Raw genomic sequence first — 23603 nt, 5'->3', positions numbered from 1 at the left:
CACGTACACAAAAGTGGTAACAGCTTCATTGGTAGTATATGCACAGCTAAAGCAGGCTGAATTATGTAAATATGTGTTGCATTATATCACCTTGTTAAAATGAGAGGTGTTTCTGATGTGGCCATTCATTTAAATCTGATTAAATATTAGAAACACCTTTAGGGAGAATACAATACTCAACAGCACCACACACTGCCTATCAAATGACCATGACGTTGAATCAACAAACATTACACACTATAACTTTCAAAAAGATAGGATGCATTGTAGAACTGTATTAATTTTTGCTAGGTTATTTTAGTCGGTCAATTAGATTATCTTCTCATCAAATGGGGAGATGATCATTTTTAAGGGAAATGTCGATATTTGCGTTAAGCACATATTCCAAGCAATAGCAGAAAATACAATGTTGTTCAATTGTTTACCTTAAAACTGCCAAATCTGAGTATCATCATCATCATCAGTTAACTGAAGAAATTGGATTAGTAAACACAATATAGTTTTTGTTTTGAGTAAAAAAAAGTTAGTAAATCGCATTGAGCATGAATAGTAATTTTGTCATTATAAACGTTCACACTTTTGCTTTTCTCAAACAGACACATCACAATTTCCCCAAATCCCAATCTGTTGCGAGTAAAGTTCTTTATGGAAAAAGTGATCTGAGATGTTTCATAAACTTCAGAGGAAGATATTTATTACAAGAACAACTTGACAGCCTTTTCAACTTTAAAAAAAAGTGAAACCTTGCAGTATTGCTATTCCATACATACAAATTCCACAATGTCAAGCAACCTGTACATTTAACTGAAGTTGTAGTGAAAGTAACATTAGCAAACAAGAAATTGTCAAATCATGAACATTCAGATTCCGCTGATTAGGGATCAAGACAGTGAGAGAGATTCATGATATGTTCTAAATTGTGCAAGACAACGAGCAGATTATGAGGACAATCATTCTCTTTTGTGTTTGATGTGATGGAAATGAAGTCACAGTTCACATAACTGGTCAATTTTAAAGACTAGTTAATCCAAATGCAAATGTTGTCAAATAAGCCAAACCCAATTCAAATGTAAAATAATTAGAATATATGTAAAGATCTGTTTATACAGGTGAAAGTGATAACAAGCCACATGTGTAGCTCTTACAATACTGACATGTCATACATTATTTCAAGGAGTCTGCATTAAATCATATTACTGTATCTGTATTGCGAAACAGTCCAATTATGTTTGTCTGTTTTTATAGCAGTTTTAAACTGGCAATATTTCCAATGTATTATGTCTCTTTACTGTATACTGTTGAGAAGACCTTCTTTAAATGCCCAATGTTTGTTTAGCAGTGGGCCCTATTAGATGTTCCTAAACACTTACAGCTCATTCAACAACATTGGAAGACAGATGTCGCTTGAGCCCAATGAAAGGTAATTTCATAAATAAATAAATAAGACCCACATCAATCCCTTCTTCACTCCACCTCTGTACATAATATCATACTGTTTGTACATCATATCATATGTACACAAAGATATGCACATTATTTTTTCCAAACAAATTTACTGAGTCAATGCCCTGCAAAACAATGTCATCCACATATGTTGCATTTCTTAAAACAATTGTCAATAACACTTTTTTTTGTTGAAATGGCCACCTACTCATCATAATTGACATACAATTAAACTTTTCCACCCTCAAATATATTTTACAAAGTCCACACCTCTTAAATGCCAAAAACAAAAGTACTGTAGCCGGGGTCTGGTCTCTCAAAGTCTTGAAAACTGTGCAAGAGCTTCACAGGAGAACGTTGATCTCCAGTTCCAGTATCATGCAATGCTGCACACATTCAGACACTCACGGTCATTATTCATCCATCAAACTCGCCTTGTAATTTTTGTTTTGGCTCGACTAAGCACCACAGATAACGGTATCCTTGTGACCACAAGATGTCACCATGTCGTATGCTGTGCCTTTGAAATTGAAGTAGGTTATTTGGCTTCCTGTATTTAAAAACCACTGAGGGCCGAGGCAATAAATGATATATCTTTTCATGAAATGTACATCGACATTAAGTATAAAGTATGATTCCAATTGGCAATGTTGCTCACTTATATGCACACTCAAACTCTCCAATTTCCATGATCATAAACAGATTATGATGGCAATGTAGTGTTACTGAAAAGATCCTCATAATCTTGAGCAAAAACATTCAAAAACTAACCTTCAAATACATTTTAAGGCAAAGGGAATTGTCAAGGCATTTCCAACACCAGCATTGCATAGCTAAGGCCGCACAGAACTGATTGCAGTGAATATGTACATTAAACTGTATATTCAATGCCTTTTTGATATATACAAAATACCCACATATATTAGTGAGCACATCCACATATATTTACACACAAGCCTTTGACTTTTGTATACGTGTAGCATTGTATACAGTACAGTTTGGTCCGAGCAGGAGCTCCCAACATTTCTGTTTCAGTGACAATGACACAAAGTAAATTACTGCATCTCTTTTTTTTTTTTTTTTTACACTTAATCCACTTAAAAGTAGAAAGAAAGTTTTACTGCATTAAACATAATCTTGAAACCCTGTAGGACATTAAACATTTAAAAACAAACATCTATCTCAGTTGTTGTGAAAAGGTGACATCATAGATTAATAACAGCAGACAGGCTGTACAGAGTAGTGCATGTAGTGTTCTGGGGAATGACGGGGTCACCTTTGTTTATGTTACCTATGAGTGTATTGTAAATGGAAGCATACCGAGTCCTATATGAAGACCACTGACGTGGAGAAACTGAATATACCAGTCGTACCAGTATTTGACCACCAAGGCGAGCAGACATACAGTGGCAAACCACAAGAGGGAGCCACTCCATCGGACTAAAGGTTTAGTGTTAACACTGTTTATAGAGTTGCAGCGTGACATCCCTGGCACTTCCCCATGCCCCTCAGCAGGGCACATGGCAGCACATATGCTCTCTCTTCATCTCTCTGTGTCAACCATGAGCATTTCATTAGCGTGATAGGCGAAAACATCTCCATGCACACATTAAAATTACAGTAAAAGTAATAACAAAACCATTCCTTTGGTAATAAATAATTTGGCTTGAGTGCAACATAAAAGCAACGTGAAACCCCCTGCAGTTTTTCAGGGTAAAAACTAAGTGAAAAAGAGGGTGTTAGACATGTAATAAAAACAGTCTATAGCCCAAAGTCTTTTTTTACACAGTGGTCAAAATTCATGACAAGTCCCTATTTTATCGGTGCTACATCCAAGCTTCAGTGTCCAGGCTGCCTGACTGTCCAGGATAGGAGCAATCTGTGTTGCCCATGGCTGGGCAACGCGGTTGAGGATGGATCATATCTGCGAAGGCCTGGTGCAGACTCTTGCATGTGGCTGGGTGACCGGTAGAGCACGAGCTCTGAGGGGACAGCGGTGGTGTGTGGCTTGGGGAAAATGTGTCCAGAGCCTGCAGGTCTCTGAAGCTGACCGGGGTCGGGATGCGCGAGGGGCTGTTTTCCGGCCTGTTGTCAGTGCGAGGCCTCATTCTGCTGCTCAGTTTGTTTTGGGAGAAAGGGCCGACGCTGTCCGCCTTCTTTGGCCCTTTCTTAGTCTGCAGCCCTTCTCCATTGTTGTCCCCGTTGGCCAGGGGGGAAGATGGTGGGGGGGATTCAGAGCGGGATTCACTAAGGCTGAAGCACATGGAAGAGTTCTCACTGGAGGAATCCTGGAAGGAGCAGTCCTCGGAGGGGGGAAGGGGCACAGGTGATGGACACGCCTCTGGGGGCGGGAGGTCATCACTGCCGTCACCATTTTCTAGGTCGTACGGTAAGTTTGGCTGGTGATTCTCCAGAGGAACATCTCCTTCAGGCCCTGTGCCCCAGCCAAGCTGACCCTGCTGACCTGCCAGCCCCCCTGTGGGAGGACAACCTCCATGGTCTCCGTTCAAATTCCTACAGTGGAAATCCGGTTGTGAGGGGACCTGATTCATAAAGCGGTCTGTGTCACCAAGTTCAGGCAGGGAAGATGGAGCTTCCTTGTCCTCGGCGGTGCTCGAGATGGCCGGGAGCTTCTTGAGACCCCCCCCACGCTCTCTCCAGTGCTCAGGCTCTCCTTGACTAAAGTTGTGTGAACTTCCAAAATTGTGTGTATAAAGTAAATTGATGGAGTCCTCTGGTGGAAGGTGACAGGGATTAGTTCTCTTGGATTCCCTGAGGTCAGGCAGAGCTCCAATCTTTGCCCCGACATTCAGGGAGGAGGATGAGGAGTTAGAGGAGGAATAAGCAGAGTCAGTGACATTCGGATCAATGGGTGCTGACACTGCATGAACCCCAGCTCCCCGCAGCGGCACTCCTGGGGCTCGACAAGACACTCCGATGGCCTGCTGGGTATTGGACAGAAACTCGGCCTCAAAGCTGCGATACAGGTCCTGCTCCTTCTGGGTGTCTAGGGTTGGCAGCTTCTGGAAACCGAGGCCCGGTCCTTCCTCTTCAGGCTGCTGGCGCTCCAGGCCAGACCAGCTCCTATGGTGGCCTCGCACAGCGGAGCGGGGGCCCTGTGACGTCCGAGGGGAGCGGGCAGCGTGATGGTGAGAGTTGCGGGGAGTTGAGTGAGGTGAACGTCGACCTCCCGAAGTGACTGGCGGCAGAAGTCTGCCTTTTCCTATGGAGGGTGAGCGAGGGGCAGGAGGTCTGGGTGTAGTTATGATCTTCTTGCTGGGGCTGCTGTTGTTGTTCTGGACGCCTTTAATAGGTGAGTTAGAGCAGGAGGACGACTGCCTCTTGGTGAACCCACCGCCTATCCTGGGAGCGGATGGGGGCAATTGTTTGGCCCGAAGATCCTCTCGTCTGTCTGAAGGTGGGAGCTGAGGGTCTCTGTAGCAGGGAGTGGGTCCCGGGCTGGCATCGCTGGGCCGAGTACGGGAAGTTAACTTGCTCTGGCTGTGGGAACGTGGACCATGGAGCCTCCTCGGGCCCTCGTTTACCAGGGAGCGGCCCCTCTCCGTACGGGAAGTTCGCGACCCATCAGCAGATCCTTGCGGTGGGTTCGGTTTAAGCGTCGGAGCCTGAGCAGTGCGTTCCCGAGATTGGCTGCGCGCACGGGGCAGTGAGGGGCGCAGGGATGGGGTCTGGTCTCCAGCTCTAGGCCTCTCGATCACATGCTTCCCCTCCTTGCGATTGACAAGCAGGACCACCTCATCACCAGAGCGTCGTGAGGCACCACCCAGAGAGAACCGCCCTCCTCCTCCTCCTCCTCCTCCTCCTCCTCCTTTCGAGGAGGCTGTTGAGGAGTCACTGTCTCCAGACAGACGTCTTGTCGCTGGCAACTTTGTTTCCTTATTCCTGTGGAAAAGAAAAAAGAAGAGTCATGTATATTTGTAATAAAACCACAGACATCTGTAGATGTTCTAACCCAACACAAAGCGCTGCCCTTTCTCCACCACACACTTCTGGAGTTCACGTATGAGAAGAACGAATCTAGATCGCTTTGATAAGCACAGATCAATAAAGTATGAATTGTTAATTGGACATTTAAATACCCAGTAGGTGGTGTGTTATTTGTTTGACTATGAAGATTTAAGGTATACACACATAAATAAAGAAGAGAAGAATACAACTTTTGGTCTGTTTCTCAACATGATAGAGTATATTGGTCTGTTTTACCCCAAGATTTATGCTATTTCTGTTGAAACTGAAAAGCATATTGAAAAAATCTGTATTAAGTTGTTGCCCAGAGTCCATGTATTAAAATACCTATAGATATCTTTAGGAATGACAGCATGCTGCTGTCCTGTGATTTGAATGTCGGTGGTGAGGTTGTGATCAGTTTTGTTTGAATTTGGATCCGAGGTTGGGCCCTTGATTAGTGTTTAATACACAAGACTTCTAAAGTTATCCTCAGAAATTAGAGTTATATATATATACAGGCATGCTAATTTGCCTGCATGGAGCCCACCTGTTGACCTACTTCCCTAGTTAGCTGTGAACAGTTGTCTCGGGATAGTTGTCAGATTAGGCCTCATCTAGTCTGGCGCATTTGTAACAGGAAGCCCCGCCCACGCAGGGTCAGAAGGAGCTGCTGCCTTGACGTCTGGTCTGAGCCATCGCTCAATTCAAAAATGAGCCACAACTTTGGCGAGAAGCCAAAGTAAACCACCACGCAGCTCCAAATTGTGTTAAACAATGGCGCTCTCACACTGACATATAGGGAAGGTATGTGACCAACTACCCTTTTTACCAGATTGTAAAGCCCAGAGACAGAGACACTTACAATGGCCTGAACAGCAACAACACATCATGGCCATCTTCAGGCAGTCGATAGTCTAGAGCTGAGTGAATTTGTTCGGTGACCATGTTGTAGCGACTAAGAATTGCTGTAGAAGACGAGAGGGACGGTTTATCTGGGCAGCGTCACCTGAGATTAGATCAATCTGCTCTGACCTAATCTGTGGCTTTCTGACATGTGTATTTGTTTTGCATACTCCCAGATCTATGTGTGTGTGTGAGTGTGTGTGTGAGTGTGAGTGTGTGTGTGAGTGTGAGTGTGTGTGAGGTGTGTGTGTGTGAGTGTGTGTGAGGTGTGTGTGAGTGTGTGAGGTGTGTGTGAGTGTGTGTGTGTGCATGTGTGTGCGCGTGTGAGTGTGTGTGTCTGTGTGTACGTGTGTGTGTGTGGTGTGTGAGTGTGTGAGTGTGTGTGAGTGTGTGTGTGAGTGTGAGTGTGTGTGAGGTGTGTGTGTGTGTGTGTAGTGATGTGTGTGTGTGTGTGAGGTGTGTGTGAGTGTGTGATGTGTGAGTGTGTGTGTGTGTGTGTGAGTGTGTGTGTGTGTGTGTGAGTGTGTGTGTGTGTGTGTGTGTGAGTGTGTGAGTGTGTGAGTGTGTGTGTGTGTGTGTGTGTGTGTGAGTGTGTGTGTGTGTGTGTGTGTGTGTGTAGGTGTGTGTGTGTGTGTGTGTGTGTGTGTGTGTGATGTGTGTGTGTGTGTGTGTGTGTGTGAGTGTGTGTGAGTGTGAGTGTGTGTGTGAGTGTGAGTGTGTGAGTGTGTGAGTGTGTGTGTGTGTGTGTGTGTGTGTGTGAGCGTGTGTGTGTGTGTGAGTGTGTGTGAGTGTGTGTGTGTGTGTGTGTGTGTGTGTGTGTGAGTGTGTGAGTGTGTGTGTGTACGTGTGTGTGTGTGTGTGAGGTGTGTGTGTGTGTGAACGTGTGTGAGGTGTGTGTGTGTGAGCGTGTGTGTGAGGTGTGTGTGAGTGTGTGAGGTGTGTGTGTGAGCGTGTGTGTGAGGTGTGTGTGAGTGTGTGAGTGTGTGTGAGGTGTGTGTGTGTGTGTGAACGTGTGTGTGAGGTGTGTGAATGTGTGTGTACGTGTGTGTGTGTGTGTGAGCGTGTGTGAGTGTGTGAGTGTGTGTGTGTGTGAGGTGTGTGCGTGTGTGTGTGTGTGTGTACGTGTGTGTGTGTTTCTGTTTGTCTGGTCATCTGTGGGCACAAAAGAGCAAGCGGCCGATGGCGAGCGTGACCTGCCAGGCTACTTGTGAGGGATTCATTTCTTCTCAAGTTAACACACTTATCCGCACACTCGTGTACACACACAATCACCTGAGAGGATTAAAGTGTCGGGGTTCTGAGCGGTCTCGTGGCGGACGTGGGAGTAGATTGCGAGCGACGCTGGAGTCCAGCTCGGTGGGGCCAGACGGGTTCTGAGAGCGGCCGGGCCTCTCGGGAGGTTTGTGGGGTGCGATGCCATCGTTCCGCCAGTGTGGACCTGGGCTGGTGGAGCGGGAGGAGTGGGCGCTCGAGGACTTGCTATGGCCTCCCTGACCGTGGCCACTGGCTTTCGCCTGGTGGTAGCGGTGGGCTGTGGGGAAAGACAACAAGTGGGTAAAGACAGACCACGAACCAACGTTGTCAGACTGCAAGGAATATAAAAACAGTAGAGGTCCAGAATACTGTATATACGAGAGTCAACCACATCAATGTCTTCAAGCTCTTAGATAGCAACAGTAGATATTGTCTGCGCCCCTGAGCCAGAGATAGATCCTTACTTGTGATACTAGCCAATCACAGAGGTGCTGCTGATCCCACTATTTAGGGAGAACACTTATAGAACACAAGGCATATGTCTGTAATCACTTGAAACTCTATAATCTTCAACATGACCACTTGTGGTTAGAAATGTAGCACCACTTAGGATTTCATCTCATGACAGCTGTCCAGGCCAGACGCTCGGTATGTGTGTTGCGTATAGATGAGTTAATACACACAGATGTGTTGTGGGATCGGGTAGCGAGTGACTTCACATTTTCCATAAAAACAAGCAGGCCCAAGTCATTTTGGTTTCAGCATGAAATGATTAAACAATGTCAAATCATCAGCAAACATCTGAATGTATGAAGTGACACCATTTAGAGTTGGATGACTTATATATCTTTGTGTCTATGAGGACTGGATGACAAACACTATTGTCCACATTGCTGACCCTCTCAGAGTCTGCTGCTGCGAGCACATCCGATCTGAAATACATTATGAAATATGCAACACAGATAGACAACAATGAAGTTTCTTTGTAACAGGCCGACAGGCAACAAGAAGGGACCTTACCAAAAGCAGCACAGTGACACGGGTCATGCTTGTCCAAATAGTGCTCTAATGTGTCCCAGCCCCCTCCAACACGCACCATCACATGAGTACGAAGGACCTGAGGCAGGAAAAGAGAAGACAAGGATTCAAGAGATGTACAGAAAGCAACATACACATTCATGCACAAATAAAACGGCTGAATCTTTTGATCCACCGCACTACAACACACACTGTCAATAGACATGCAAATTCCACAAGTGGGGCCACTCGCTGGAGGCTGACCGGTCTTCAGTGTTACGTAACATCTAGATGCACCCCTGCCTGTGCCTCTGCCTCTCCCTCCCCCATCCCTCCTCTTTCTCTCACATCACCCCCAGCTGCTGCCATTATGAGGGCTGTTCATTGCCATGCCAACTCACAATTAAGCAGAGTCCGGGAGCATAAGAAAGAGCCAAAGTGCTGTGAAAGACACCCCTTTTTTGGCCTATCTCATGCCTCTCAGCTGGCTTGCCCTTGTTTTCGGAGGGGAGCCGGGGGAATTAGCATGGCAACTCACCCCTGCTGTCCTCTCTGCTACTCAGCTTAGACTTAAGTTGCCGTGGAGAGGAGCAGGGAGGAGAGGGGGCCTGGATCGTCATAACAGAGGGGGTTGGTTGGATATGCCACTTCCTACTCTCCTCTGCTCTTTGAAGCACACAATATCAGACCGAAGAGCCGCAGACCCTCAAGGCAGAAGCTGCCTTCATTGAAGCAACACGGATGTGAGAGCCCCGAGGATGCGCCCCCCAGCCTTGGGTTGTGCGATAGGGTCTGCCAGCCACATGTTTTAAAAGCTGGACCCGTGTGTCAGAGTGCAGGCGCGATAGTGGTGGATGTGCGTGGGCTGGCACAGAGTTTATTTCCAACGAATCACACGCGGCACAGCGCCTCATCTCCCGGCCCCTGAGAGGCCTGATCCCACGTTCTCGCTCATACAATCCCCGCCAATCCAAGACCAGCCTTCTCATCGGCCTGGCTCCTCTACGACATCGAATCTGTCAAAAACAGCAGATCTGCTTATATCCATCGGATCTGACATTATAAACAGCGTACTTTGAAATATTATATTTTTACAATTCAGCAGAAGCAGAATTCAAGCAGTTCACAGAAAGGATCTGCGGTTCCTTCTCTCTCACCACTTATTTTAGTTTTTGCATGACAGTATACCATGATGGAGGTGCTGTTGTGACATAATAGACATCATCTATTGATGTCTATTATTGATGAAAAGAACAAAGAAGCAGTCATCCAACTCAATCAGTTTTATAAAGCTGGAAAAGAAGAAAAAAACACAATAAAGTATCACATACTTAAGAAAGATAAGCTGCAGGCAAATGAGTTCCAATGAATGAAGCTTTGTCAGAGGTGCTTCTGTGTGATGATGCTCTCATCTATCTATTTAATAAATGTGTTTGTTTTCATGATGGTAACAGCTACTGGGAATCCAAATAAACAAATGCATTTGAGTGGGATAATAGCATGACTATAAAGATAATGATCAAGGGTCTTTAAGGCTTTTTTTCCTTCTATATGACTTGTTCCCATCACCAACAAGCTCGTTGTGCGTGTCATTTGTGCACAGCGCTGTGGCCTTGCTGAGGCTAAATGGACGATTTGGGACCATGTTCCACTTTAGATCTGTGGCATAGCAGCCTCATTTAACAACTGAAGGGGTATCACGGTCTTCAGTGCAGAGAGACCCAATCCTTGTTTCTATGGCAACAGCGAACATAAAGACTTCTTGTCATCATTGCGGAGGCGTGTTGAACAAATTTCTTCCTAAATCTCGCCGGTGAGCTGAAAAATTAAGCTCACGGTTCATTTCAGCCGTTGTGCCCCTCAACTGAAGGCATCTCCTCCCCCCCCCCCTCCCCCGGGGACAAAGACGTCTTATAGGTTCATGCGGCCCGTTCGCCCATTTGCTTTCTCCGTCTCATCCCCTCATTCAGCGTGAGATCCTTGTCAGAGCCTTGGCAGCTAAATAGAGGTTTACTGACTTTTAAACCGGCCGCCCGCTTCCTCCCCTCAGAAGAATGAGGGAAGTGTGTTGGCCGCACTTGGAGCTGTTCGGGCATATGTGTGACCACCGCCATCCACAGTGAGGAATCAGGAGAGGGCGGAGACAAAGTGACGAGAGCTAATCTGACAAGTCAAGGGCTCAGACACACACACACTCACACATTTAAATATGTCTATCCCATCAAAGTGTCTGTGCCAACAGACAAACATGAATGGCCATTGATCAAACGCTTCACAATCTAAGGCGCTGTTGGAAAACTATAAGAGGGAGGGGAGGTTATTCAATTCAATTCAATTCAGTTTATTTGTATAGCCCAATTTCACAAATTACTAATTTGTCTCAGAGTGCTTTACAAACTGTACATCTAGACCTCCCTGCCCCAAAACCTCACATCGGATCAGGAAAAACTCCCAAATAACCCTTCAGGGGGAAAAAAGGGAAGAAACCTTCAGGAGAGCAACAGAGGAGGATCCCTCTCCAGGATGGACAGATGCAATAGATGCCATGTGTACAGAAGGACATGTATTTTTCATTTTGCTGAAGGCAGGGGGGTTTTCATACGCCTTCTCTCAGGATTAATATAGCGGCCTCTAATGATGGCTTTAGTGCGCCTAATGGTTCATAAAGAGAACAATCCTGTCTCTGTTCCCGGACTTCCTTTATGACTGACAATCACTTTAGTGTGTTTCAACAGAAAAATACATGTGACATAGACTTTCAAAAAAAGAGAGGGGCTGCAATATTAATGATTTCATGTGTGCCACGGATAATGTATGCGTTGGTGGCTTCTCGTAAAAATGATTATTCCCTAAATGTATGTTATTTCATATTTTTTAGAGGCTGCACAATCTAAAAAGCTTCATCTAAACTTATTGTTATTTGTGGTAAAATGATTCAGAAGTTATATAGAAAGCCCAAAGAAAATATGAATTACTCTACAGAAGCTCTATTGAACTATTCGTTAGTTCACAAAATATTTGAATAATGTAGAAAACACTATTTCCCAGATCGAAGTGCTGGTGGCAAACATTAACAGTGGATATCAAATCTCCCTGTCTGGAACAAAGTGGTGTCGCGAACGAAATATTGACATTTAAGACCTAAAATAGGTCAACGAGTCATTAAGTCACATTAATCTGACTGGGGTACATTTTCGGTAAGTGACACCAAATCAATCCCTGGTATGAAAAAACCTTCCTGCCCAGTCCTGGGAGGCCTGGAGTCGGTTCTATGGCGGCTCTTAGGCTGAAACGGAGACAAACAGTCCAGCAGAAACTGGCCACAGCCAAGATAAGGGCCGACTCAGGAAGTGACCTAAAGCTCTAATCGTGTCTCAGTGAGAAATAAAGTGCAGAGCTGGGAGCGGTTTATAAACACTCTCCAGGAGTCACAATGATGTTGCATCCACTGTTCGGTTCTCTGGGCTCTGACGCAGCAAGCAGCGGATGGGTTTACGTGTGGCTGCATAACCCTGCTCGCCTTAAACCGACACACAATGCCATATGCCAACACCGTATGGGTCCAATGTCTGCAGGCCGCACAGGCTACTGTGCCAAGCAGCTTCAGCTGTGCACGAGGGAAGAGGGAACATTCAGGTTTAGCACAACTTTGGTCTGCATGTCTGGAGTTTCTGGCCACTTTGCAGCAAGAGGCAAGTGTCAGGTTCTTGTGACGGGGTGAGGCTCAGGCGCAGAGTGACAGGCTGGACGCAATATAAATAACAAAAAAAGCACTCTTTAATGAGGCAAAACAGTTTACAAAAAAACAAGGTCCAAAAGGGGCAGGCAGAGAATCCAGGTTCGGGGCAGGCAGGGTCAACAGGCAGAACCAGGAACACGGACCGGATGACGGGAAAAGGACACGGAACTAGAGACGACAATCCGACAGCAGACAAGGGAAAGACTGACACAATATATAGGGGGGGAAACAGGTGTACGACATCAGACAGTAACGAGACAAGAGTGGCTGAGGGCAGGTGCGGGGAATTAAACAATTAAGACAGAGAAGACACAGAGGAGACATAGGAGACACGGAACACAGGAGAAACAGAGCAGGGTGTTACAGCAAGAGAAACAAGAATGAGGAGTCAGATAAACCACTTAGTCTGGAGGTAAAGTAAAGAGGAAAGTGAGAATGAGTCAAAACTATAATAAAAGAAGAAAGTTGTAATAAACTAGAAACAACCTTCAAGTGCAAGTGACCTGACATTGTACAATCGTTTTAATTGTATTCTTTATTTGCTATGAAGCATAAAAATAACTTGGTATGTTAAGCAGCTTAATCAAAGGCCGTTTAGTTTAATAAAATGAATTAAACACATGTTTAGAAGGCCGGACGTTGGTTGATGAATACCTTGATATTCAAAGAATCCATGCAGGTGATCAAACATCCTGAATTTCACTGAGAAAACAATGCTCAACTATTTTACTTTCTACGTTAATCTAGAAACGTAAATAATGAAAACAAAGCTCACAGTGACAGATAATTGAGTTCCTGGCGGTGAGGACCTACCCTTATGAAGATCAATGCACTGGAGTCTCCCACTTTGTACTTCCCCTCCGACACCTTGACCATGGGAAACTGAGCGGGACAGGAACACCGGCCCAGAATCTCACGCACCTGAGGAGAACAAAACAAAAGCTGTTTTAACATCCATGTCAGAAAAACATGACACACACACACACACACACAGACACACACACACACACATCCGAGAGGAACGTGACGGGACTCCTTTCCTGTTCTTCAGGTCGGCGCCCGTACATGAGGTCATGGTTAGTAACGTGGTTCTGAGCTCTGTGTGTCAACAACACCGTGATTCTGGTTTATGGTGTGAGACTGAGGCAGTCTTGGCTGCCTCAGCGTATGAGGGCGTCATCTTCCTGCCAACTTCTTTCTTAAGCACCCACTGGGTGTCATGGTTCCCCGCCCCGCTCTCCCACCACACTAAAAGCCCTGCCTCATCTCGTCCCTCCGGAACGTTTTGGTCATTTAGTTCACCGCAAAGTGTCACCAGAGCACAAAAATACATATGTGGACATGCTAATGAATGCTCTCCCTCTCTGCCTCAACGGGCTGCTTCATGACATTGTTTATGGGTGTGACATCATAAACTGAGGGGAGAAGGAGCTCAGAAAACAGAATGGTGGCAGTGATGTCAGCGGGCCTGCGCTGCCAGCTGGGTTTTGAATCGAGGGAGTCAAAGCCATTGCTGTGGCCGGGGTCTTTATTAGGCACAGCCACGACTGCAGGGTGGAGCGAGCTCCGCCTGTGATCCAGGATGGGCAAACATTGATGTTTTTCTTGCCGTCTTTCTCAGACAAAGACGTATGCACAGTTGTCGACTAGCAGAGGAAAGCACACGCAGAGAAAAGTAATAACTGCTCCATGACTGTGTGTGCAGGGGCAGCCCCAACCACGGGAAGGAGAGCATTTTATTGATATTCAAGTGCTCAAATTACGTGTTAGAGGAAAATGTCAGGTTGTGAGCTCCCCCCCTTTGTCTGTTTACAGTAGCGTTCATGCTGTGCAGGGCTGATGGGATGCTGTGTGTGTGTGTGTGTGTGAGAGCACCTACATTGTGGTGTATTCGGTAGATTAAGGAGGCACCTTGTTATTTTCCTCAAACAGCACCCCTTAATTCGTTCCCCTGCTTATTAAAGAGTGAGGGATCAGCGCTAAACCTCAGCAGCTCACCTGCCTCTCTGTTCGCCCTCTCACCTGCTTCTGTCTTTTCTCTCTTATCTGCTTTGTAGTCTTTCAGATGTTATTCTTAGCCCATGCACTTGCTGACCAGCCCTATATTTATCTTTGCTTTCTTTGTTTTGCTTACATTTCTACATCAGCATGCTCCCTCTCTTTCCCTCCGCTCTGTCACTCCTCCGTCTTTCATTCTGCAGGAGGTGGACGAGCTGTTTGGAAAAGCCCTGCCGAGTGACTTAATGGAAAGATTGCTATGGCAACAGACACACACACACACATAGCTGTACTCTTCCCTTTTCAACTGTATTTTTTTTCGTCCCCTTCTCGCTATGCTAAAGCCTTTCTCTCCCTCCCAAAACCTCCCCAGAGCTGTACAGCTGAGGTCATGCATTTTCCTCCAAAGGGAAGGTGAAAGACTCGCTCACTGTGCCTCGTGCGAAACACCCAGCAGGATACACAGCCGCACCATGAAGGGGTTTAACAATAAGCTAATCAATAGCAGCCCTGGCATTTGAAATATTTACTCTGCGGAGCCTTTGACATGAAATGTGTGCACTTCTCATGTCTTCACAGTGTCAACAATGGGTACAAACAGACACACTGAAACCAAAACACGACGACACACCGGAATGAGAGAGACGGGGAGGAGGGAGACACGGTCGCACAGGAGGCAGGCGGAAGTGGAGCCGGAACACGGCGAAAAACTGAAAGATGAATTATGGATGCAGGCTCGTGACATTATGGACGCTCTCAGCGAGAGCTGCAGATTTTAGTGAAGAAAAAGAAAGACTATTGAGCAATCCACAGCCCTCCCCTATTCTGAGAATCCTCTGTATCTATCTTAAGATAGGAATGCAGACGGAGAAACACTTTCATGATCAAGGAACCGCTGCCTTCGGATTGAGCAGCTGGGTTCGTCTCAAAGCGTAAAGAATCATCGTCCTTACGAAACGTTCATCGGGAAGAACATATACATCGCTCAGATCCTGTACTATCTGCTCAGTGAGAGTCAATAATCTCTTCTTTGCTTTCCTTCCTGACCTGCCGACATCTGAAGGGCCATTCGACACTGAGGGCTGAGCAAACCCTGGGGAGGAGGGGAGGAAATGGGAGGGGGAGATAACAATGTTTTGGTGGTATTCCTTATTTTCTTCACTGATTTGAGATGTGGACTGACATGTAAGACTGTATACTGTAGCCTTACATAAAATAGTATAACAAAGGAATGTGCATGGTTGCCGATACAATATGTCCTGTCTGCTCTTCATTTACTGATGTATGGTTTCAATTTAGGAGATCTTATGAATACATGTCATATTGTTACGGTTTTGTTTTCAGACTGTTGTCAATGAGCTCTGAGAAGCCGCACAGCCATCTGAATACAGTCTGCTCTCTCGTGAGTCAACAAGCAGCATACAACCACACCGCAGTCATCAAACAGAGGTGGAGGTGTGTTGGCCGGCTGCAACCGGCTCCTTTATGATTGCTATGCAAAGGATAATTACAGGCAAATGTCAACAGTAAAAGTTGAACTTGCTCCACGAGCATTTACGCAACAGTGTTTCCAGGATTTGACGTCAGGAGACACAACTGTAGACTGGATGGTTTACGGCAGAATCCATTGTCTTTTCAAAAGGTTTAGGATATTGTGAGGATTATTAGATGGCACACTGTGTCGAGCGCTATCCAGGTGAATTTATAAAAATGACAACAAGAGCCTTCTTTTAGCTTATCTTGTTACCCTGAGGATCTCCTGTCATGACAGGAAACCTCCCGAGATAAAACAACCTCACCATCAGATAAGTACAGAGAGAGAAAAAAACGCCTACTGAGGCGGGTGAGTTTTAGGACTTGAGGGGTTATTTCTTCACCACCCATTTTAAGCATTCCCTAAGCCTGTGGACACAACTGACAACAGATACATGTCAGACTCTATCCTCCGATTAAACCACTTTCCTGACAGCCTGCTTAAACGACTCCTCTGTGGACAAATATCTCATAAACATGGAACGACCTGCTTTGCAAAAATGATCTCTTGAAACAACCTCGGGGGAGCAGATACAGGTCTGAATTGATGCTGAGTATGTTGGACCTGGAGCCTGTAGGGGACAATCTGGAGAGATAATGAGCACACATGTGTTTGAGGACTATAAGCCTGCTAGTTCAACAGGTGGGACAAACGCCTCAGGATGAGGTGTGTCCGCGGTTGCCAGAAACATTCCTCAGCGAGAAGGAGATGAATAATATAGAAAACCAACAACGAATTCTGGCAATAGTTCGACATTTTGGGAAATAGACTTTCTTCCTGGCAGAGCGTGATATGATCAGATCGATAACACTTTTATATCTGTCCATTAAATGTGAGCATAGTCAGCTGAGACCAGCACAAAGACCGGAGACAAAGGAGACCGCTCGGCTCGGTCCAAAGGTTGCAAAAAAAATCATCTACAGCATATTTACCATGCAGACACAAGAAAGCAAATAAGCATATGGTACAAAACTATCCCATCAAAAGTATGTAACACCATGACGATCACACTGGCTCCAGGGCAGGCCTCATCCATGGCTTCAACGAAAACATTCATCAAAATCAATGCCTGTCTTCTGGCCACATGAAGAACTGCCCATTGGGATGCTGGGAGAAGGTAATAATCTAATATACATCAAGTGCTGCAAGGCGAATAACTCTATAATTCATCTGTTTCAGTCAAACAGCCGCGTAATCAAAGTTAAAGATCAGGCCAGCATCTGTGTCATCCGTCGGTTTGTTTTGATGCGGCTCCGGAACACGCAGCACTTCTCCTGGCGACCGCTGAGGTTAATGGGATGGATGTCCGACGCTCTCCTCATCCTGAGACTAGAACGAGGAAGCGGCAGGCAGGTGCAGAGAATAACCCGACTGCTCACGCAGACAGAAGCCCATTCAGACGAACGCCCAATTCAATGATAATCATGCAAACAATCCAATGGCAATAAACACCGTGCAATAAAGACAAATAGCGGGCAGAGTGCAGTCAGCTGTTTTCACAATGCCGAATAGAAAACAGTGAGGAGGAGTGAAATCTAGTCCGTACAGTTTCTGTGCAAAGACTAGAGGTTAAAAGGTCAAACACTAAACCCCTAAAAACATGAGAGCATGTGACACAGGAGGGAGAAACACTGAAGGATGCCACGCTCTCTCGGCAAAGCGTATGAGTGTGACCCGATGCAAAGCACGATGACCTACTTTTCTCTCTGTAGCTCTCCTCCCGGAGTAGCCTCCATTCCAGTCAGGTTTAACAGAGTGTACATTGAAGTCACTCCAGGCACACTATCTGTTGTCTACTCTCCTTTTTATATTCCCTGAATGCATGAATTGGACCAGAAGGCTAATGGAGCAGACTGTCCATGTCGGCAGAATACACAGATTTCCCCTCTTTGTTACTATGTCGTTACATTTCGCTGCTAGGACAACCCAGTTCCAATCAAAGTCGCCGTTATAATCCCCATCGAGTGGTGGTATGAAAGTAAATCCCCTAATGTATAGGATGACACGTACGTGTGCATATAGCGATGTGAACCAGCTGCTGTTTGAACCTTCTATTGAGAACAAATAACATCTCCAGGAATGGGAGAACAAAACAGAAACATTTGTCACTGACTCAATTTATGGTGAAGGAAATGAGACACCGGTCACTTCCTCCACGTGAGAGTGGAACACCATCCCACAGTGATATGAGTAATAACACGCAGTGGCGGATGAGTGGCAGGACAGAGGTGGTGAGTGTTACATGAGCGTTGTTAGGATAGACAACAGCTTCCTTCAGATTGAATCATTTGAAATCGTCGATGTGACACTTCAAATGTTATGCAATAAAGCAAGGGGAGGGAGTCTTCCTCATCGGCTTCATTTGTTGAAATTCTCAATCCCGAAAGCAATCTATGAATAAAATATTATAAGCAGAGTGTAATGAGGAGAAATCATAACTTAGAATATATGGTGATGCATTTGAGTGTGATTATAGAATATGCAGATGTCCTTAAAAGGGATTCTTCAAATGACCCTGCTGTCTGAATGCCTCTACACTCGTTAGAATAATGACCTTTAATCCGATTACCACTACACTTTTATTGTCTCGTATAACAAGATGAGTTTGAGCATCCAGTAACCACGCAGCGTACAGATGCAGGAGCAAATGTACAGACCTCATTGAGATGCTGTCAGCTCCACGAGAACTAAAACCTTTCTAAAGATACCAGAAATAAAAGTTGGTCTTGATATACGATTCGGAATTTTTTAACTGAAAAATGCGTACATATGATCCTGTACACATGTCTCTTGAAATACTCGGGTTCATGCATACACTGCCCAGCTCATATTTCCAGCTTGAGACCTAATTGGATTTGGGCAGTGTGGTGGGTTCATGGACACGTTCAGTTTTTTGTAAACTAAACTGTGGAAGCGAATGGCCTGGTAATTAATTGATGACATTTCATCAGGAATGTTATTATTTATTTATTTTTTACAGAAAAATAATCTGTAAATGATAATAAAAAAAACAAAGAGCCAAACCATCCAGTGAAACCCAATCCATCCTGGACGACGCTGATCTTTAAAGTGGCTCGATTGAGGGCAGCGGACGCACAGGCTGCTGTCACAGCTGTGGGCCGATGGAACGAAGCCCTTTAACTTTCTCCCTCTCCCTCCCTGTCGGACGCTAATGTCTACGAGAGAGGAGGTTTACAGTTATACCGAAACACAAATCCCCTGTTAGACAGAAATACAAAGAAAAGTATTCTGCAGGATACACTTGTGATAATGTGACAGAGGACAGGGAGGTCTAATAGATGTTGATCAAAATGAATTAATTTAAATAAAAATGTGGATTTAATGTTGACTGTTTTCTGGTCAAAAACCAACTGCAGTTTAGAAAATGAAGAGCTATGTAGTGGATATGTGTCTGGGCCTCAAAAAGAGAAATGCTGAAGCCATTAGATATATTGGTGCTATGGTGCACTGGTACTATTTTAATACAGCAGCCTTTCCTCTTTGAACCACTGTGGTTCCTCGTTTGAAGAGCCTCATGTTGCTGTTCTGCAATTTTCTTCGGTTGACAGGGAGGTGGAGATTTTATTCACCCGACATGTGATGACAGGGAAATGGCGCTTCTCGAATCAGTCAAGTCGCATGTGTCTGTGGGCCGCTGCCAGAGAGCCAGAGACCGCCACACGCTCCGTAGCTTTCCTCCAATCGTCTGTCCCGATACAGGCGGCTTGTTTAATCCTCATCTGAGTGTGAGTCTGAACGTCCTCCTCCACATGCTCCCCTCTTTCTGTCTGTGGAGGTCACACTGGAGCCGCTCTGCTCGGCTGCCCGACGGGCGCGAGTGTGACTGTCTCTCACATCTTTGGGGCCAAAGACGGACATTGTTCTCTTCATTAACGCAAAATTATCAATGCCTCCCCCCCCCCACATGCTCCAGCTGTTCTATCTGTCTGCTCATTAGCTTTGACCCCAACACGACCTTTGCCTCTCTAATGTGCTCGTGTCAGGCAGGCCCTCACAAAGGTCAGCCGGTTCAACCGGACAAGTGACCGGAGTCGATGGTTTGAACTTCACAGGACGGGAAACGCGTTAGAACCAAACCGCGAAAAGGGACTCGTTTCAGTCGCGTTGGGGAAGGCGTTGCAGAAGCAGGACGCCATTCAGAATCGTCATCGCCTGCAAGGCATGTTGGGAGTTATTCCTGATGGACACGCTTAATGAAAAGAGGCCAGCAGATCCTCGTCAACACCGTCGAGGTAAAGCTGACATTTCTACATCAATGCAGGTGAAATGTCACACAGTGGACATGTGACCTTTTAGGGAAAGCAAGAAGGTGTGTGTGTGAAGTACACACTGGGCCTCACAGGTGGGCAGGAATGCAACAGTACCGTCTAAAACTAAGTTAAGACGCAGCCACAAACTCACACCACAGGGAAGGTTGAAGGCGCTGCCTCCTTCATAGCACTGATATGAGATTTTTAGAGATGGTGCTTGACATTTGACGCCTTTCTGGAGGTATGGGTCTCCGATGCTGCGTCATGCTGTTTAGCACCACACAAACAACTGGAGGCCGGTCCCTTGTGATCGAGGCCTGTGAGGGAGAAGCTTATGGTCGACGATATGTTTCTATATGTCACACCGGTGTTATGAGCAGTGAGGAATCCATTATGAGAAATGGAGCTGCAAGATCGTTACACTCTGATAATAACTCGCATGAATCATAATTCAGTTGTGACTCATGTTTCGGAGTCAGCTGCTTACTTAGGAAACTTAATAATCGGATCACTAAGGGACAGGATTACGTTTGTTGTGTCTTTAACTTTTCAACTCACCAATTCATCCAGATTTCGCATGTCACATAAAACTCTCTTCTGCGGCCAGACGAACGGCTCTGGATCAGGTTGATCATCACCATCACCACCATCGTCTTCATCATCATCTTCATCCTCCACACTGTGACCGCTCTCCTTGCGACTGAAGCACCTGCTGGGCGGGCTCTGCTCAGCCGGCTGCCCCGCGTCGATCCGCAGGCTCTCCTGGTCCCGGATCTCCTCCTCGATCTCCTCCTCCAGCTGGATCAACATGGGGGCCAACATGCCGAACTTGGACCCGCGTCGCGCGACCTCGAGGAGGCACAGGACAAAGTTCTTCTCGTTGCATCTCTCCACCAAGTCGTTGGTCTCGAACATGAGCACGTCCTTGATCCAGAGCTCCTGTCTGCACCAGCTGATGAAGTTGGACACGTTGTCCCGCGCCACGAACGAGCCGGTGACGACGTTGCGTGACTGAAAGACGACGTCTTTGGACGGAACCTTCATGGGCCGCGCCGCCTCCGGGTACTCCAGCTGGAAGTCCTGCGCGGCGCGGTTGACGTTGTTGGCGTGCCGACACAGGGCGCAGCCCGTCCCCAGCCCGTCCATGAAGCTGTCCGCAGTGACTTCGAGGTCGTACAGGGTGTTCAGCCATTCCGCCAGGTCCTCCTTCATGGCGTACAGGTATTCTTCGCTGGATTTAAAAGGCCGGATACTCTTGGAGGCGGAGGACTGGATGTTGCTCTGATCAGCCATATTTATCGAGTTATGTCGCCGGTCGATAAAGTCTACTTGATGATTCCCGATTGTCTCATTGCACAACTGCGCTCCAGAGCCTCGCCCGCAAAATGAAGCAAAATAACCGAGTTGACGCACCCATGCCGATTCGTGCGAGTGGTTTCTTACGGGGGCTCCGTGGAAGCAGGCTTTGTAATGTCAGCGGCATGTCTGGATGAGGTCTAGCCGTGGCGCATGGATGCGTTTTCCGGATGTCTCTGCGGAACTCGTTTCCTCTCCACGGCGCATCGCCGGGTCCCCGGCGTGAGAAGGGGGGTTGCGGAGCGGTCCGAGACGCCGATACACACCCACGCGACGGCCCGTTAATCCACGCGGCGGCCGGCGGGTCCTCTGGCCCACAACGATCCACGTGTCACCATGTCTGTGTGTCCGATGGAGTCACGACCACTGCGCCGCACCGAGTCCACGGCTCATCTTCCCAGCACACGGGCCCGCCTCTTGCACGGAATATGTTGACCTGCTGTAGCTTAGACCGGCAGAGCGACTCTGTGGCACATCCCATTATGAGGGATCAGCGCGCGGCAGAGGAGGAAAACTTAACCCCATGATCACCAACTCCGCATGCGCACTCCTTAAAACACATGTTCTGCTCGGATTATCCAACATCATGCGTAATAACGCCGTTATTGGTCATTTGGCTGAATATAAATTACAACTTCCAAATAAATGTAATGGCGTAATGTCAACAATACTATCAGGTTTAGGATATTTATTTTTACTGTGGTCTTTTTTCGTTCATTTAATTTGATTTCAGTTCCTGATGGTGCTGCACCGGTTTGCACAAAATGATAAAACTGTTTCACTCTGTAAGGCCAACTAAAAAAAAGAAGTTATACCTTTGTACGTGTTTTCCTTTGGTTGCCACATTATGAGGCTTCTTGCAGTATCTTCTCTCAATAATGGAGCCTCTGTGTGGTCTCGTGAACAAATAGCCTAAAGGTCATCAATACAGCCGACAGTTCAGCGTCACAAGACTGTTAGCACAATGCATTCAGTATAATCGTGTCAATGATCATAGCATGTGATATGTTAGTTAACCTTTAATGACCTTGTCTAAACCTCATGTTTTGTCATGAATGTCCCAGAAGTGTGAAGGAGTTAAAGAGGTCCCAACTGCAGAGGAGAGAGCAGGTGGACCCTGGACCAGCACGAGGATGATAGAGAGAGATATGCACCTGATAGATCGTGTTAAACACTCAAACAAGGCACAACACAAAGTAGCACAAGGTCTCTGCATGTCAGAGAACGTTTGTACTGCATGTCTCATATTGCACAAGATAACAAGATGGCGATGCTTCATTGTTGCATTAACTCAGGGAGAAGACGTGTTTGAGCTCTCTACTTCTTCTCCATCATCCAAAAAAGATCAGAAGGCCGAAATGAGAACGTAAGACCATGACATCCCGTTCTTGAGATTGTCGAAGACTAAAGGTTTTACAGCTCACGGTACAGTTTGAAACGAGGGTCACGCTCTGGGGAGCAGACCTGATTTACAGGTTTTAATGGCTAGTTAAGATTCAGAAAAACATCAGGGAACCTTGCTGAGGACTGTGGTGCTGGATCTTGTCTGTAATCAAAGTGTGAAGAGATGTGAAGCCTCACAGCACATGACTTGAAACTAGATCATGAGGAGTCTTCCCATAAAAAACACTACTCAAGTTTTTTTTGTTTTACAATACTGTTGAAAACGTGTTCTGAATGTTTGAACTATAGTGCCCTTATTCTGAAAGTCGATGAGACGCACAGAAGCTCGTATTTTTCATCTATAAGTTAAACTGTATGCAACTGGATTTTGTGTCCTCAAAAACTTGTGATTGGGCATCTCAAAGTATTTTCCATAACCTCATTTCCCCTTTGCCAATCTATTGGAGTAGCTCTTAGACGCTTGTGTGATTGTTTGAATTTAAAAAGAGGGACATGTCTGTTTAAGAGAGAGAGAGAGAGAGAGAGAGAGAGAGAGAGAGAGAGAGAGAGAAGGGGGGGGGGGGGGGTGAGATCATTTTCTGGGCCTGGATGAATCAGCTTTTGTCAGTAAAAAAAAAAGTAAATAAGAGAGAATCCAGCACTATTAATCAACCCTCCACAGTAAATAAGTACTTTAAACCGCAGCTGTAGGTTTTTTACAGATACTTCAGAGGGC

The 23603-nt window shown here is 46.0% G+C and overlaps 1 protein-coding gene across 1 annotated transcript; it reads right to left on the bottom strand.

Annotated features, from left to right (window-relative positions):
- Positions 1-677: 677 nt before the first annotated feature.
- Positions 678-23281, bottom strand: gas2l1 (growth arrest-specific 2 like 1). The gene is made up of 5 exons (XM_056419547.1): positions 20687-23281; positions 13139-13246; positions 8590-8686; positions 7588-7846; positions 678-5346 (listed from the first exon to the last, which is right to left on the bottom strand). Exons 1-5 carry the CDS (start codon positions 21419-21421, stop codon positions 3270-3272), a joined length of 3276 nt encoding a protein of 1091 aa, XP_056275522.1. The 5' UTR covers positions 21422-23281; the 3' UTR covers positions 678-3269.
- Between the last annotated feature and the right edge of the window lie 322 nt (positions 23282-23603).

The sequence above is a fragment of the Pseudoliparis swirei genome, chromosome 7 (genome assembly GCF_029220125.1).
Source record: "Pseudoliparis swirei isolate HS2019 ecotype Mariana Trench chromosome 7, NWPU_hadal_v1, whole genome shotgun sequence".
In the NCBI taxonomy this organism is placed as follows: domain Eukaryota; kingdom Metazoa; phylum Chordata; class Actinopteri; order Perciformes; family Liparidae; genus Pseudoliparis; species Pseudoliparis swirei.
This window is presented reverse-complemented; position numbering and strand designations above follow the sequence as displayed.

What these genes read in the sequence shown, in the direction of transcription:
- gas2l1 (XM_056419547.1), bottom strand. Translation starts at nt 21,421, where the DNA reads ATGGCTGATCAGAGCAACATCCAGTCCTCCGCCTCCAAGAGTATCCGG. An exon ending in GTGCATTGATCTTCATAAGG is followed by an intron (nt 8,687 to 13,138) that starts GTAGGTCCTCAC and finishes TTCCTGCCTCAG; the next exon opens with GTCCTTCGTACTCATGTGAT. An exon ending in GTGTCACTGTGCTGCTTTTG is followed by an intron (nt 7,847 to 8,589) that starts GTAAGGTCCCTT and finishes CTTTCCCCACAG; the next exon opens with CCCACCGCTACCACCAGGCG.